We start from the raw sequence: 15,074 nt of genomic DNA on the forward strand, positions 1-15,074 counted from the left end.
TAAAAATCATGAAAGTGTGGGAAATCCTTGGGATTGAAGCTTGATAATTTCCATGGAGATACCTTGAGATATATGGAACACCTTGAGACCCATTTGAGACTTTGAAGATTCAGATTCTTTGATAAAGTGCAAACCCTAGTTTATGAGGCCCTCGATTAGGAGACTGTTGCTCGAGAAGAAACCTTGAGCCTTGAGTTATTGGAAATAAAGTGAGGGACCTTTGATTGAATATAGGAGGGCAAATTTTGGGGTATGACAGTACGAACATGCTATGCGGTGTTTTAGCTAGTACGATTGTTGAGATGATAACATATTGTTGTGATTAAATGTATTATGTTGTGGTGAATATCAAATGGTTGTGATATTATTATGCTTGTATATTGTGAAATAATGATTATGAATTGTTGGTGGATGTTGATGATGAGCATGTCGTGGTTGATGCATGCATTTCATAATCATGTTGTGGGCTGTATCCTTTATGGTGGTGGGACAGCGGTAGCTAATTCCCATTGTGTGGAATTAGTGAGAGAAGTAGCCGAATCTTTATGGTGGTGGATCGGTGAGATGGGTTATCCCATGTTTGGTACCACATGCATTTAGTTGCATTGCATTAGGTTGTTGTGTATAATTAGAACATGAATGGAAGTTGTCCAATGTTATGATTGTGTGTATTCTGATGTGAATGACTGTATTTGATGAATGTTGCTATATTATCTGAATATAATTGATTTGGGTGAATAACGTATGGATGAAGTTGTATTGTTTATATTCCTATAACATTTGTTAATGCGAATGAAACTCACCCTTACTGTTGTTATTTTTCAGATTGAGGAGTAGCTTGTGTACTTGGTGAGGATTAGCTCGTCAAGTAGTTCGTTAGAGTCAGTTGGGTCTGTGTCATGCTTTGGTCGTGTAACACCGGGAACGTTATTTTAGAATTGGCTGATAAACTTCTGTTTTGTTTATGGTTTATGGTTGAATTATGAGTCTTCGACTCCGGATGTTTGATTATTCAGGTGTTAAGATTATTCCGCTGTGTTAACATGCTACCTGAATAATTTTTGGTTTATCGTTCCTTTGTGGCATGACATGAATATTTGTTTATTTTATTGGAGTTGTAATACCCTTTTTCATGTTTTACTCTGATTTTGATGTTAATTTTCCGCGGGGTTTAGAAGGGTGTTACAAAAAGACTACCTACCCTTCTTATGGTATGGATAGTCCCTTTCAAACGAAAATCTTAAAGTACAGAAAGATATTAAACTTAGGGTATGTGCTTTTAACTGCTTACTCACTATTCAAACTCAAATTACTTTTCACACCCTTTTTTCAAATCAATTAAAAAAGGCTACGCTTATTTACAAGCTATAGTCCTTATTCAAATCTTTTCAATTCACACACGACACTCTTTCAAACAATTCAAACAAAGTGAGCTAAGAAATTAAAAGCCCGTGGATAACCATGGATACAAAGGGTGCTTACACCTCCCCTTTGTATAACCTACCCCGCGAACTCAAAATCTTTCAAAGGTCTTTCCTGTTCTTTTTGCCTTTCCAATTGGATAAAATAAAAGTCGGTGGCCACTCTTGCTATCCGCAACATTATTAAAAGTCAGTTCTCCCACCGTATTACACTATTACCGTTTGTATTTGCCTAAGATATTCTATTATCATGTCTTAAAATACTTTTAGAGTGTGTATGGATGTAGCATTTTAATAAGGTAATGTAATATTTTGAGGGAATTTAAAATGATTTGCACAAAATTTATTGTTTGGATACAAAAATGAAGAATTGTTAAAATGATGGAAGTTTATGGAGTATTTTATCTAAATTAAATTTAATCATTTTGAAATGACACCAAAAATCAAAGAATTTGAAATTTCTCTCATACTCCATTGAATCTATTTGTTACTATTATTTTTTCAAATTTTGCAAATTAGTCCTCATATTTTTTGAAATTATAAAATTGACCTCAAAAATTATAAATTGGTCCTTAATAATTTTTAATATTTACAATTTGATCCTTCAAACTTTTAAAAATTGTAAATTGATCCCTACTTTTCAATTCTTTAATTTGGTCTGAAAAATTTAAATTTTATAAAAAATGACCCCAAAAATCTATCAATGAATTATCTTAATACTCTATCCAAACAAAATAATTTAAAAATAAATGAATTTCAATTGAATCATTTGAATTGTTTTAAATTTTAATTTCCTTTAAGATTTCAAATTTCATATTCCAAACACACTCTTAACATTTTTTTATAGCTTTTGTTTGGACGTATGTTTGGTGAACCTTTGACGTGCGTGTCAATAAGAGATACATGAAATTTCGCCGCACCCACTTTTGTCTTAAGTTAAACTAAAATATTTAATGTATTTATTTAAATTTGAATAGAATATTTTTAACTTTTTGTTTATATTTGAAATTTTAACCTCCCATTTATATATAGGATTCTCTAGATTTTTTTTACTCTTTGTGTAAAATTCTTTTAAGTTTTTCGATTAAATTTTTCAATTTACTTATATTTCTATGATTAATAATAAACTTTTAAGAGAAATTTAAAATAATTATTTTTAAATATAAATTTCAAAAATTAACTTTCCTCCCTCCATTTTTTATTATGAGTTATTTTGAAAAATATAAATTATTAATTATTTTACAATATTAATAAATCGTTAATAATCTTTTTATTATATATTTAAGTATTTATTATTTATTTTCTCTTATTTCAATTTTTAAATTTAGTTTTTTAATATCATTAATTAAAAAACAATTTTGTAAAATCGTTTTTAAGTTCCTTTTTTATCTAATAAAATTACATTTTTTATATAAAAATATTAAAACAATTTATAATAAAAAACAAAGTTTTATACTTTATTTTATTTTTATAACTTAGTCAAGAAGACTAATATTTAAAACGAAAGATAATGGATAATTACTTTTTCATGGTCATCTAGAAAATAAATTGCACAAACAATTAATGTATTGGGAATGTGAAGTCCTTAACACCAAAGGAATGAAAATTAAAACCACTGGCAGTAAAAACCGGTTCCACCGTTGGAAATAATTATCACATTAATTACCAATTACCATACATTGTTCCAAACCAAAAACGAAAATCCCACATTGAATTTAAAACTCTAGAAAAAAAATGCACATTGTTTTCATCACCCATTTTTAATTCACATGCATCTTTCATTTAAGATCACATGGTTCAACTTTGTTGTCTAGAGACACTTCACAACGCGTATGAGTTTGGGGAGAATCATAAGTTCATCGTGATCGTACACGTGTAACGATCCAATGGATCAAATTTTATTATTCTCTCTGAAATCAAAATACACGTCTTAGAACTCAGGAGTGTTGACTCTTTTAACAGTTAGTCAAACTTCTTTCACTCGTTTCTTCGTGCTTGAATTATATATAAATTGTTTCACTCTCAAACGCAGCCAAACAACAAACGACAGAGATTTGATTCTTCTTTTAAAAAAACACTTTCTGAGTTTTGTGTTTCGGTTCCAACAACAAGCGACACAACAAAAAAACAACATCGTACTATTCTACTGTAATAACCATGGTGAAGACCAACGTGGAACAACAACCTGCGGCGGAACGAAGTGATTCGGTTTACCGAGGAGTGAGGAAGAGGAAATGGGGGAAATATGTGTCCGAAATCAGACTACCGAACAGCCGTCAGAGAATATGGTTGGGCTCTTATGACTCTGCTGAGAAGGCGGCGCGTGCATTCGACGCGGCTATGTTTTGCTTACGTGGCAGTGGTGCTAGGTTTAACTTTCCCGGTAATATTCCGGAGATTCCTGGAGGAAGGTCTATGACTCCTTCTCAGATTCAGGCTGCGGCAGCCCGTTTTGCGAATTCGTATGTTCATGATTCGGATCCGGGTCAACCCGATAATAATGCCGTGGAGGTGGAGTCTTCTTCATCGGAGGGAGCTGCATTGTTGATTCCTATGGAATCAGAATCACAGTCTCCGGCTGTTTCGGATTCGACATTTCAGACGGAGTGTGATTCGAAGCAAAACGGGTTGTTTTCGGATTTGTTTGCGGTAAACGGGTCGAGTAATATCGAACCCGATTACTCAAATTTTCCGAGTTTTGATGATTTTGGAGGAGATTTTTATATCCCGGAGTTTCCTAATTATGATTATGGAGAAGAGAATTTGGATGGATTAATAATTAACGATACTTTTTTATGGAATTACTAAGAATTTAAGGATAGGTATAGGGTCGGGTCGGGTTGGTTGTGGATAGTTTTTGTTTATCCAAAAGGCTAATTCCGGATCATCGATTCGGGTTTGGGTTGGTCATTTTTTTATAGGATCAATCCTTAGGCTAATTTAGTACCAGTAATATTATTCACTTGTAAAGTTCTAAGCTTATGTAATTTTATTTGTCATTCAATGAATTATAGTGATTTTCCATAATTAGAGTAAAGGCCAGTTCCAGTAATTAACATAAATATAAATTGTTTTTTCATTTTGATATTGTGATAAAGACTAAAAAGTTGTTTTTAATAGTTTATAAATTATTTTTTAAGATCATCAATTGACTAGATTTAATTGAAGAGATAATTTGAACTCTTTAATAAAAAATATAGAAATTTTTGTTAGATGACGGCAACTTATATAAAAGAGGTTGAATAAATCTCCAAGATAACATTTCAGTTTTTAAAATATTTTTGAAAAAATAAATTCTATGACAAGTAGAAGTTTTAAATTTAGATCGAAAAAAATGTCTAGACCGAATTGATTATTGAAAACTCGGATATACACACAATATTAAGAAATGTATAACAATGATAAACAATTAACACACAAAGTTCTCAATCAAACGTTATAATAGTTTCACTAAGACAACCTATTTCTAATGAAATTAGTAGAAAAACGTAAATTGACAAATTATTGTACATTTGATTTTTTTTTTTTTTTTTTAAGTTTGTTGATATAAAAAACCTTTTACAACCAATTTGATTGTAAGACAATCAACTAACTTAGCTTTGAACAATTAATTGAAAATCACTACGAATCGATTACTCAATCAATGTATTTAACAATTTGCTTATGAAAATTTAAATGAAAGATAGAGAGAGAAAGAAAGATAGATAGAGAGAGAAGTTGTTTAGGAAGCTCACCGACGGTCCTCGTTACGGCTACATATGTTGTAACACTCTAAACTCTGCACATGAATTTTTGCATAAATTAATTATAAATACAACCACCTAAGGTGTCACACACATCCTGCCCCGTAACACGAGTTTTTCAACCAATCTAATTGGTATCACATGTTCATATGGGAAACAAATAACCATATCATCGCTTGCTCACTTCCATTTCAAAGTGTCATCGCAGCGGAAATCATCGACAATAATTATGGAAGATAAAGTAAGAAATTAATCATAGGTTCAAACTTCAACTTTAATAATGAAATAAGAGAGTCGTAAAAGATCAACTCAACAGCTCTCGAAGGCTCATTAACAAAAGTTAGTCTTACGAATTCAACTTAACAACATAAGAATTAAAACAGTCGTTCCCAATCCAATGTTACATAATCAGAGCAAGACGCTACTAAATAAAACGATAAACTATGGATTAAATTCCATGGATATCTTCCACTTACTTCAACAAGCTACTCTTGAGTATCTGCACGATGCCCATATAAAGCATCATTCAAATAGAAGGGGTGAGAATACAATTCAATAATCAGTGGTAAAGATACTTGGAAGTAGAATAATTAACAACATCACACATCAATCACGACGGCATAACTATATCAAGTATTCTCATCCGCACATCATAACACATAATAAATCAGTGATATGCAATCACAAATTCAAATGTACTTAACAACTGAGTCAACATGCATGTGGTACCAAATTATAGACACTTAGGTTTATTTCACTCCATGATCCCCACCATAGAATCGATTCCTTCTTGGAACCGGAGCACACCAAAATCGCTACCATCACCATAGGTAACGCTTCACTAATCCCCCGTAAGAGGAATTAGCTACTCACACCCAAACCTTCATCATAGGATCGAGGCTCATCGTAAAGAATCGAAGTTCATAAAATATTAATGCATGGACTCTCAACATGCAACAACAACAACAACACATACACATTGGCCCCTCTTCTGACTATGTATGCCACAAATAACATAATCAAAATAAACATAGCATATGTATAATTAAATATGCAACATTTTTAATAATCATCACAATTATTCATACACAACAATTAATCATAGACACATATAAGTGTAACACTCTGAATTTAATTAATTATCTAATTAAATTGATTAAGGATTTATTCGTTGGAATTAGTTGAAGTCGAGATTTATCGGTATTATTCTAAAGGCGTGATTGGATTAATGTGTTGATTTGAGCAGTTAAGCTTATGGTCAGATTAGTCGGGGAAATATAATAGCGAGTTGGTATTATTTGCGTTATGGATCGATTGTAGTTGCGAAATATTATTGGGAATAATATTCGTTTATGTTGTGTGGCTATTTAATTAAGTATAGTATATTTTATGATTTATTGGATATATAATATAATGAAGTTAGTAGCATTGGGCCTAAGTGGTAGAGTTATGGGTTAAGCCCATTAGTGAGGTAGTAAGAGTTGGAGTTTTAGAGATTTAGTCTCATAACTCATTTTGGTAAAAGAATAGAAAGAAGAGAAAGAAGAGAGGAAAGCTAGGGCATAAAGGGGAAGAACTCCATTGGTGAAGATGAAGTTTTTGCTAAGGTAAGGGTTGGCATGATGATGGATATGGTAGAGATTAGGCTTCATAATTGAAATCCATGAATATATAGAGAATTGTAATGTTGGTGATGTTGATGAATATTGAAATTGATGAATGTTTTGCTGAGCACTTGATGAATTATTAGAGATTTAGATGAGTGAATGATGTTGTGATTTGTGTTCAACCTTTAATCTTTCAGTTTCATAGTTTTGGTATTGTTAGGGTTTGTGACAGATTTCCATGATATTATGGTTGAAAACATGTTTTGAATGATTATTGTTGATGAATGATGTTAGTTGGTATTGTTATATGATTCTAATTGCTGTTTGGGAAGGGTTTGGTGTGGTGGAAGTGGAATTATGCAGGTCTGTTTAATCTGTTATTTTTCTGCATAATTGCGCGTCCGCTAAGCGGCCCCTGGCTCGCTAAGCGGATGGTGAGTGAAAATTTGTAAATGCGTGAGCTCGCTAAGCGGAGCTGCGAAAACTGAAAGTTACTGTTTTTAGTATGCACAAGCACGCTTCAAGCTGGCTTGTTGGAAATTAAACTCCATTAAGTGCGCTGGAGGGTCGTTGAGCGGACTCTGCTGTGTAAAACTTTTTTAAACTTTGAAATGATGTATCTTTTGATTTGTAGCTCTTTTTTAAGTGTCGTTTAAACCTATGGCAAGCTAAAATAGATTCCTATCTTATAAGAAAGGATTGAGAACCATTAGAATATTATTTAATATGACTTATACTTTTTGTATGTGTTTGATATGTATGAATTGATAATGATGTTGTACGCTATATATGATTATTTGTATGTGTTTGATATGTATGAGCTGATAATGATGCCTTGCGATGAATTAATAATGAATAAGTTGTTATTAGGAAGTTGAATATGTCGTGTTATGATGTTACTTGATTCGTGTAATGTGATGTTATTGTTAATATGATGAATTCGTTGTTGTTATTGCGGAATATGATGAATGTGTTGATGTTGTTGTTAATTAGATTAATTATTGATGTTTATTGTTAATTAGACAAATTGTTGATGTTTGTTGTTAACATGATGAATTAGCTGATGTTGTTATTAATATGATGAAATTGTTGTCGTTGTAGCTAGTATGTGGAATTTGTTGTTCTTGTTGTAGACCATATGGTCAATATTGATAAGTTGTATTGTGAAGTGAATTAATGTTGTATAATGATATGACAAAGCAACGTGATTGAGACGTGATGAATTACTATAATAGTAATGATATGGTTATTGCCATAGAACCTTGGCATTGAGTTGATGTGTTCTAGACGATGTTGTGACGTATTGTTTATGTTGTATTTGTGGATGTGCGTCATTTGAGTCACATCTATTGCATAGCCTGAAAATTATGGCAAACACGAAGGCCTGAAAACTATGGAAAACACGACGACCTTAATGGCAAATAGCGACGATGTGCCCAATGGAAAATGTTTGAGACAGGAGTTTTACTCCAATGGTACCACATGCATATGCATAAGTTTGAGTCACATTGAATTGCATTCGAATTGCATTTGAATTGTGTTTGGATTGTTAAGATGATGAGATGTTTGTTGTGATAGGACGGTGAGATGTTTGTTGTGACGTGATGATCTTATAATTGTGAATCTGAATATGTTGTCCTAATTTATTAATGACATTGTTGTCGTGTTGAAAGTTGTATTATATTGATAAGTTATTTTGCGATGAAAATTGTTGTGAGATGTTCGTAAGTACGAAGTGCGCCTAAGAGAGGAGATGAATTAGGTTCTTAAAAATTTTATCGGTTTTTGGTGTTGTATAGATTATATTTCTGGTTTATGCTGAAGTTAGGGGAAGATTAAAAAGCAGAAAAATAAATTACACAAGGATATATCCTGGTTCCCCTCACTATTGTTGGTAACTTGTACAACACACAGCAACAACACCAAGAACAATCCTCTTGGACCAAAAATAAATCTCTTGGATTTTTCACTAAAACTACTTATGAGAACAATCCTCTCAAAGTGAATCTCTTGCTTCCAACAATCCTGAACAACAAGGTAATAACAGATTTATCATGAATTGATAATTACATATAATTGATAATTGAAATTTGGTACAACAGATGAAACAAATTCTATCAGTAGAATTTTTCTTCTCTTTTAATATAGTATATCACACAAATATATAACTAATAATGCTCAAGAACTTATGTTATTTGAATATGAAAATAATGCACAATTCTTGACACTTTGAAAATTAACAGTAAAGTACAGTGGAAATCTTTGTGTGAATATTTTATGAAAAAGAGAAGTGTTATCCGTAAAAAATAAAATTTGAATAAATATAGCACTCACACCTTTTGGAAACCAGACATATCATTTTAAAAAGAAATGTGACAAGGTGTTAATTTAAAATGAAGAGATGTAACATTATAGTGCCATGAAGAGATGTGTCTGGTAATAAAAAATAAAAATAAAAAATGGAAGAGGATCAATCTATTGTACAATCTATTGTTCCAAGATTTTAACATGTAAGCAAGACAATAGATTGTTCCAATATGACAATCGATTGATGGTTTTTAAAAAAGAGTTTTTTGAAATAAAATGCTAACCAAAAATGGGATGGACCCCAACCAAACTTGAACCCATGAGCTCTTGGATAAGATATTTATACCAAACTATTACCACTAAAGCATTTGTATAATTCATTTAAAATATGCATAACAATTATCATATGCTAAAAAAGTTTTTTTTAAATGAATTAATTAATTTTTTTTATGGTTGGAACTAAATGAGAGATCTTAAGCACTAAAAATTATATATTTAAATATGAAATACCATATTTACCATCTTGTTAAAATATCTTTTTGAAACCATTGAAATTCCATTTTCCTTTCTTTTGCTTTGATTATATTCTTTAGTCATGTCTTTGTCTTCATCAAAATTATCTTAAAAAATGAGAGCTTGAATTCACAATGTTATGTGATAAGAAGTGGTGAAATTATGTATGATCTATACCTCTTATATTATTTATCATGCATTCCTTTATATTGTAAGATATCTCACCCCTTTGCTGATATTTCTCATACCATGGGAAATGGGCAGATACTCAAGATTAGCTGTGGATGTTCGAGGTTATCTTTATGTTAAGTCAAGAGGGTCTGGCTCTGATATGTAGCACTCGGGGGGATCGTCGTTATTATTTAAGTTGTTGTATTCCATGTTGACAATTATTTTAAGTTGAATAAAAGATGTTTCTAAGTTGATTTTAAATGTTAAGTTGAAGTTGGATTCCATTGAATAAAGTTGTGTTTCCGAATGCTATGTTAAATAAATTATAAGTATGTTTGTTGGTTTAAGTTGAGATGTGACATCCTATTATATGTTGAATATTTTTAAATGCACTCTGATATTCACTTATAATTACCCGATAGAATTGGGGTGTTACAATAAGCATCTTCAATATAACATTATTATAACCACACCAGTGTAATAACAATATTATCAATATTCAACATTTACATTATTAACCAGTTATAATTAGCATTTTCATCAATTATTCATGTTATCATGACACATTCATCCCCTGAAACTAATTTCATTTGATAGTAAATTGTGTTATCTTTCCAACACTTTAAATGGGACGTCATTTGGACTTATAGATAAAAAGTTATGTTTGTTCTTTCATCACTCACTGCCTGCTCGCTAACGCTCACTTAGCGAATTACTGCTGCCTGCTCACTTAGAGAACTCTCGCTTCCTGCTCTCTAACCCTCGCTCAGCGAACACGTACATGACTGTCGCACGCTCGCGAAAAATGAACAGAGTCGCCACCAATATATTTATCCCATAAGGGAAAGGAATATCAGGAAACCTAACAAAGGAAGGAACAGGGTCTTGCGACCAGAGAATCAAGGTACGGGAGTCGGTTACGCAAGGGGAAGGTGTTAGCACCCCTCACGCCCATCGTACTCGATGGTATCCACCTACGTTTGTTTCTATCTAAAGGGTGTATATCATGTCTATGTCTAAATGCGAAATGAATGCAAAATGTAGGGAAAATAAAGAATTGTACTCGCACGGGCCCTACCCCGCTGCCTACGTATCCTTTTCAGGAATCAGAGTTACCGTAGCTCGGCTAAAGATTTTCTGTTTGTTTTTGTGTTTTTTAATTGGGCGGAGTCAACGTTCACGTTCTTGCATAAGGGAACACCTACGATGCGTACGAACGGAAATGACATTGCCCTTAGGTGCCTACGAGGCAAAAGAAAAAGGAATGATTGGTTTGTGTCTTTTAGGATAGATGAGTGATGAACAGTACCCAATACCGGGCCACTCACCACTTTCTCTACTTTGTTTTAGTCTGAACCATTGTTAGGTGTTTTGAAGTGTTTTTGGTTGTGTATTTTTTAAGGGGAGTTTACTTCACAATTCGAATCACATAAAATGTATAATGATCGAGAAGCAGATTAGGGAATGAATCCCACTCACTTCCATCCCATTATGTAATGTTTGAGAAACAGATTAGAGAATGAATCTCACTCATTTCTCTCCCATTAATTAATGTTTGAGAAACAGATTAGGGAATGAATCCCACTCGTTTCTCTCCCATTAAGTAGTGACCGAGAAACAGATTAGGGAATGGATCCCACTCGCTTCTATGTCACTAAGTGATTGAGAAATAGATTAGGGAATGAATCCCACTCATTTCTCTATCACTTTCTTAATGTGATTCGCATCTTCCGTTTATTAATGTTTTAAAGAGTTGAAAAGAAAAAGAATGCAAAAGGGAACTAGATCTAACATTCTAATCTATGTTATTCTAATCTACAAATGGCCCTAAGGTCGAGGATAACTATCCTATCTCAATTCCCCTTAACAAAGAAGGAAGAGTCTACGGGAACATGACAAGCAATAGTAAGGAATAAGCAACATCAAAGCAAGAAATGAGAGGCTAAGCACGGAAACAAGAGAGGAAAGCCCCAAGTCAGTAGCAAAACAAGGGATTGAATGTCCCAAATCAAATACAAAAGCACCACGGTATCACACAAAAATATCCACAAGAAGTTACCAAAGTATCGCATGCATCATTACTTACCAATTAGCGGGCAAACATCAATTAATCAAAACAAAAGCAAGTAAACACAATGAGCTAGGCCTCAAGTCAGTAGCAAACTCAATCATCTAGTTCTAATATCCTATGTTACTCTATATTAGTCAATTAGCATGAAGCAATACAAAACTCTAACCAAAACTAGACAACACTAGGTTAATACTAGCTAAGCGGTTTCAAATTGTGAATGAAGTTAGAAACATGCAATCAAATGGTACAAGTCAGTAGAAAATAGCCTATACTAGATGCCTAAACAACCACAAAGTCATGCCAAGAAGTTTCACACAAAATTACGGGTCATTTGTACAAGTTACGGTGCAATCGTCAACCAAAAACAAGTTATTTACATGTAAGAAAGAAAAATCAAGTAAAATAGGAAAGCATGATCTAAAATTTTCAATTCCAGGTCTTAGGACCTCTAAACATCCCTAATTATATGTACAAAAAGGAATCAACATTATTGCGTGAATGCATTTCAATTTGAGAGCACAAACGTCACAAGCATCTATTAGAAACGCATGTTAATCGAGTCAAACAACACTAACCAAATACCAATCAAAACAAAGAATTAGGAATTCATTTTTTATACACAACATCATGGGTTAGTCTACAGAAATCATACAAAAATTGGTAATTAAATTCTAGTCCTAAGGTACTAAACGAAATTGCTTTACAAAATCTATCGAAACGTGAAGGAGGATGAACATATATGAAGAAAGGATTTATTAAAAATAGCAAAATAAAATCTAAAAATATGCAAAAAAACTACAATTATGTACACACACAATCCTACTTAAAATCTATTTTTATTTATTTTTTATTGCATAAGAAAATGATTTTCCAAACAGAAATTCAGAGAAGAAACAATTTCAAATAAAAGTAAAAATCTGTCTAATGGGGAGTGTGTTAGTAAAAAGCTGTAAGGAACTAGATCTTTGCTAATGGTGCATTTGGGCCTTGTCTGGGGGGTGGAAATAGCGGTTTCACGTGGCCCATGCAGAATGTTCACTATCAGATCAAGTTTTTATTATATTTATTTTTTATCAGGTTTTTATTACAACAGAAATTAACAATTAATAAAAAAAAAGAAAAGAAAAAGGATTGCAATAGAGAATTGGGGATTAGGGATTACTGAGTGTGGCGATTGGAATTCTCAACGTATCTTCTTCCTCGCTCTCATTCGCGAACGGCGGCGGAATGATCTCCACTTCTCCGATGAACTCAGAAACCGCTCTCCGCCTCTTCGATTCAATTCTCAGGCTCTCGTCTCAATCTCGTCTCCGATGTGTGTTGAAGGTGGTACAAAGGCGATTCAAGCGATGATTCGATGATGATGATGCTGTTGGAGACGAATCGAGCGAAATTGTTACAGGTTAGCCATTATGTTCTCTTTTTCTCATTTCTGTTACGACTTAATCTCTTCTTCTCTTTTTGATTTGTTCTTCTTCTTCTATCTTCTATTCCGTGCGCGGTTTCTTCTGTTGTTGTTGAATTATTGCGTGAGAGTGAGTGAGGTTTGGGAGAATGTGAGTTCGTAGTCGTGTGGCGTGAGAGCTGAGGGATGATGGTTGAAGATGATTGGTGAGAGGTTGAAGATTGAAGGTTCTTTGTTGATTTTCTGTGTAGAGTGATGAATGAAGATTTGTTGAACGATTGAAGGTGGTTGATGGATAGTGAAGAAGATGAATGATGAAGGTTCAGAAAGAGAGAGAGGTTGAAGATGAGAGTGGATCTGTGATGGTGATGGTGAAGGGTAGAAATGAGCGTGTAACTTGTGATTGAAGGTGGTGGATCAGTTATATAGAGATGGAGGTTCTGAGATTCAGTTAGAGAGCGAGGATGATTGAGGGCCTTTGGATTAGAGAGAATCGGTTGGGAGATGGAGGGTGAAGATTGAGTAGGTTTTTTCTGTTATTTGTTAGTTATTGATTCAGTTAGTGAATTGGTTGAGTTTGTAACAAACTGTTAGGAAAGTTAGTTTGAAGTTGGTTACAAGGCGGTTAGTAGAGGTTTGAATTTCTGTTATGTGTTACTCATGAAGGTAGTTATGGTTGGTTAGAACCCTGTTAGGAGTGTGGAGATTGGAAGTTAGTTACAGTTAGTTAGAAGTTTGGACAGTTAGGAAATTAACAGTTAGAAGTTGGGTGTGAAGAGTAAGGCTGACAGTTAGTTGAATTTTGTTATGGCTGAATGTGTGTAGGTTAAATGTGAGTTAACTGGCAGGTTTTGATATGTTTTTTGACTGACCATGAAATACGTGAACTTGACTTGAGATGGATGCGAGCTGAATGTGTCTCTTTTATGTGGATGACAGGTACCTTAAGTCGGGATGGCACACGGTTTAGAAACAAGAATCACTTGGTCAAAGCAATAGGTTTTGCAGTATGGAGCTGTTTGGTTTTTCATGACTGTCACATAACTTGTCTTTTTATTCTTTATTTCTTTTAGTATGGATCTGAATTGGTTATATTTGTGTTATGAGTGTGTGCAGGATTTGATGCTGAACTGTTGTGATTCTGTTTGGGAAAGTGGTTATGCAGGTTGCTTTTAACAAGTGAAGAAATGGCTGCAAGTTGGTGGTAAGTAATATGTATGCAGGGGCTGATTTTGAAATGCTATTTTTTGGTTAGAAGTTAGGATGAATTAGTTTGAAAATGATACGAAATGAGACTGTTTTGGTTTAGTTTGCAAAACTGTTTTGAATGAAGATAGTTGTGTGATATGGTTTGAATGTTGCAGGATTGAGATTTGGCTTCGGTTGCGTTTCGTGTAGCATTATGAAGGTTTGTGTGGAATGGGGTACGGCTTGGAGCTTTGAGGAAAAGGTTTACAAGATGGAACAAGAGATAGAATCAAGACTTTAGAACAATTTTGTATTTGAAAGGTGTAATGTGTAATTGAAATTGGATGAATGTATAGACATTTGGATCTTCTGAACTTTTGTAATGGATGAGAACCTTGGGACAATTTTTGTAATCTTGTAAATTTTCCTTTATGAATGACTTTGAATCCTTGAATTTATCTCTTGACTTTGTGGGCATCTCAACGATGTTTCTTCTGATTTTACCTCTAGATCTCAATGACATGAAGAGTGAATGAAACATGGATAATACTTGAATGAGCTTGAATCGGATGTTGAACTTTTCTTCAAGTAATAAAGCCTTTGCAACTATTCCGAATTCCTTCCACTTTATCTTCTAGTCTTATACGT

At 33.3% G+C, this 15,074-nt stretch overlaps 1 protein-coding gene and 1 long non-coding RNA gene across 3 annotated transcripts; both read left to right on the forward strand.

Moving 5' to 3' along the window:
* Nucleotides 1-3,441: 3,441 nt before the first annotated feature.
* LOC131640382 (ethylene-responsive transcription factor ERF017-like) lies at nucleotides 3,442-4,448 on the forward strand. Its single transcript, XM_058910782.1, has one exon. It carries the CDS (start codon nucleotides 3,579-3,581, stop codon nucleotides 4,227-4,229), a length of 651 nt encoding a protein of 216 aa, XP_058766765.1. The 5' UTR covers nucleotides 3,442-3,578; the 3' UTR covers nucleotides 4,230-4,448.
* Nucleotides 4,449-12,960: 8,512 nt separating this feature from the next.
* LOC131640384 (uncharacterized) lies at nucleotides 12,961-14,858 on the forward strand. Of its 2 annotated transcripts, XR_009295241.1 has the most exons (4): nucleotides 12,961-13,235; nucleotides 14,178-14,245; nucleotides 14,355-14,442; nucleotides 14,603-14,858. It is a non-coding gene; the product is annotated as an uncharacterized LOC131640384 (long non-coding RNA). The 2 variants fall into 2 exon arrangements; XR_009295240.1 differs by having other exon boundaries at nucleotides 14,178-14,442.
* Nucleotides 14,859-15,074: the final 216 nt, after the last annotated feature.

This window comes from Vicia villosa, unplaced genomic scaffold (genome assembly GCF_029867415.1).
Source record: "Vicia villosa cultivar HV-30 ecotype Madison, WI unplaced genomic scaffold, Vvil1.0 ctg.003089F_1_1, whole genome shotgun sequence".
Taxonomy (NCBI): domain Eukaryota; kingdom Viridiplantae; phylum Streptophyta; class Magnoliopsida; order Fabales; family Fabaceae; genus Vicia; species Vicia villosa.

Coding starts and splice junctions, on each gene's coding strand:
- LOC131640382 (XM_058910782.1), top strand. CDS start 3,579: ATGGTGAAGACCAACGTGGAACAACAACCTGCGGCGGAACGAAGTGAT.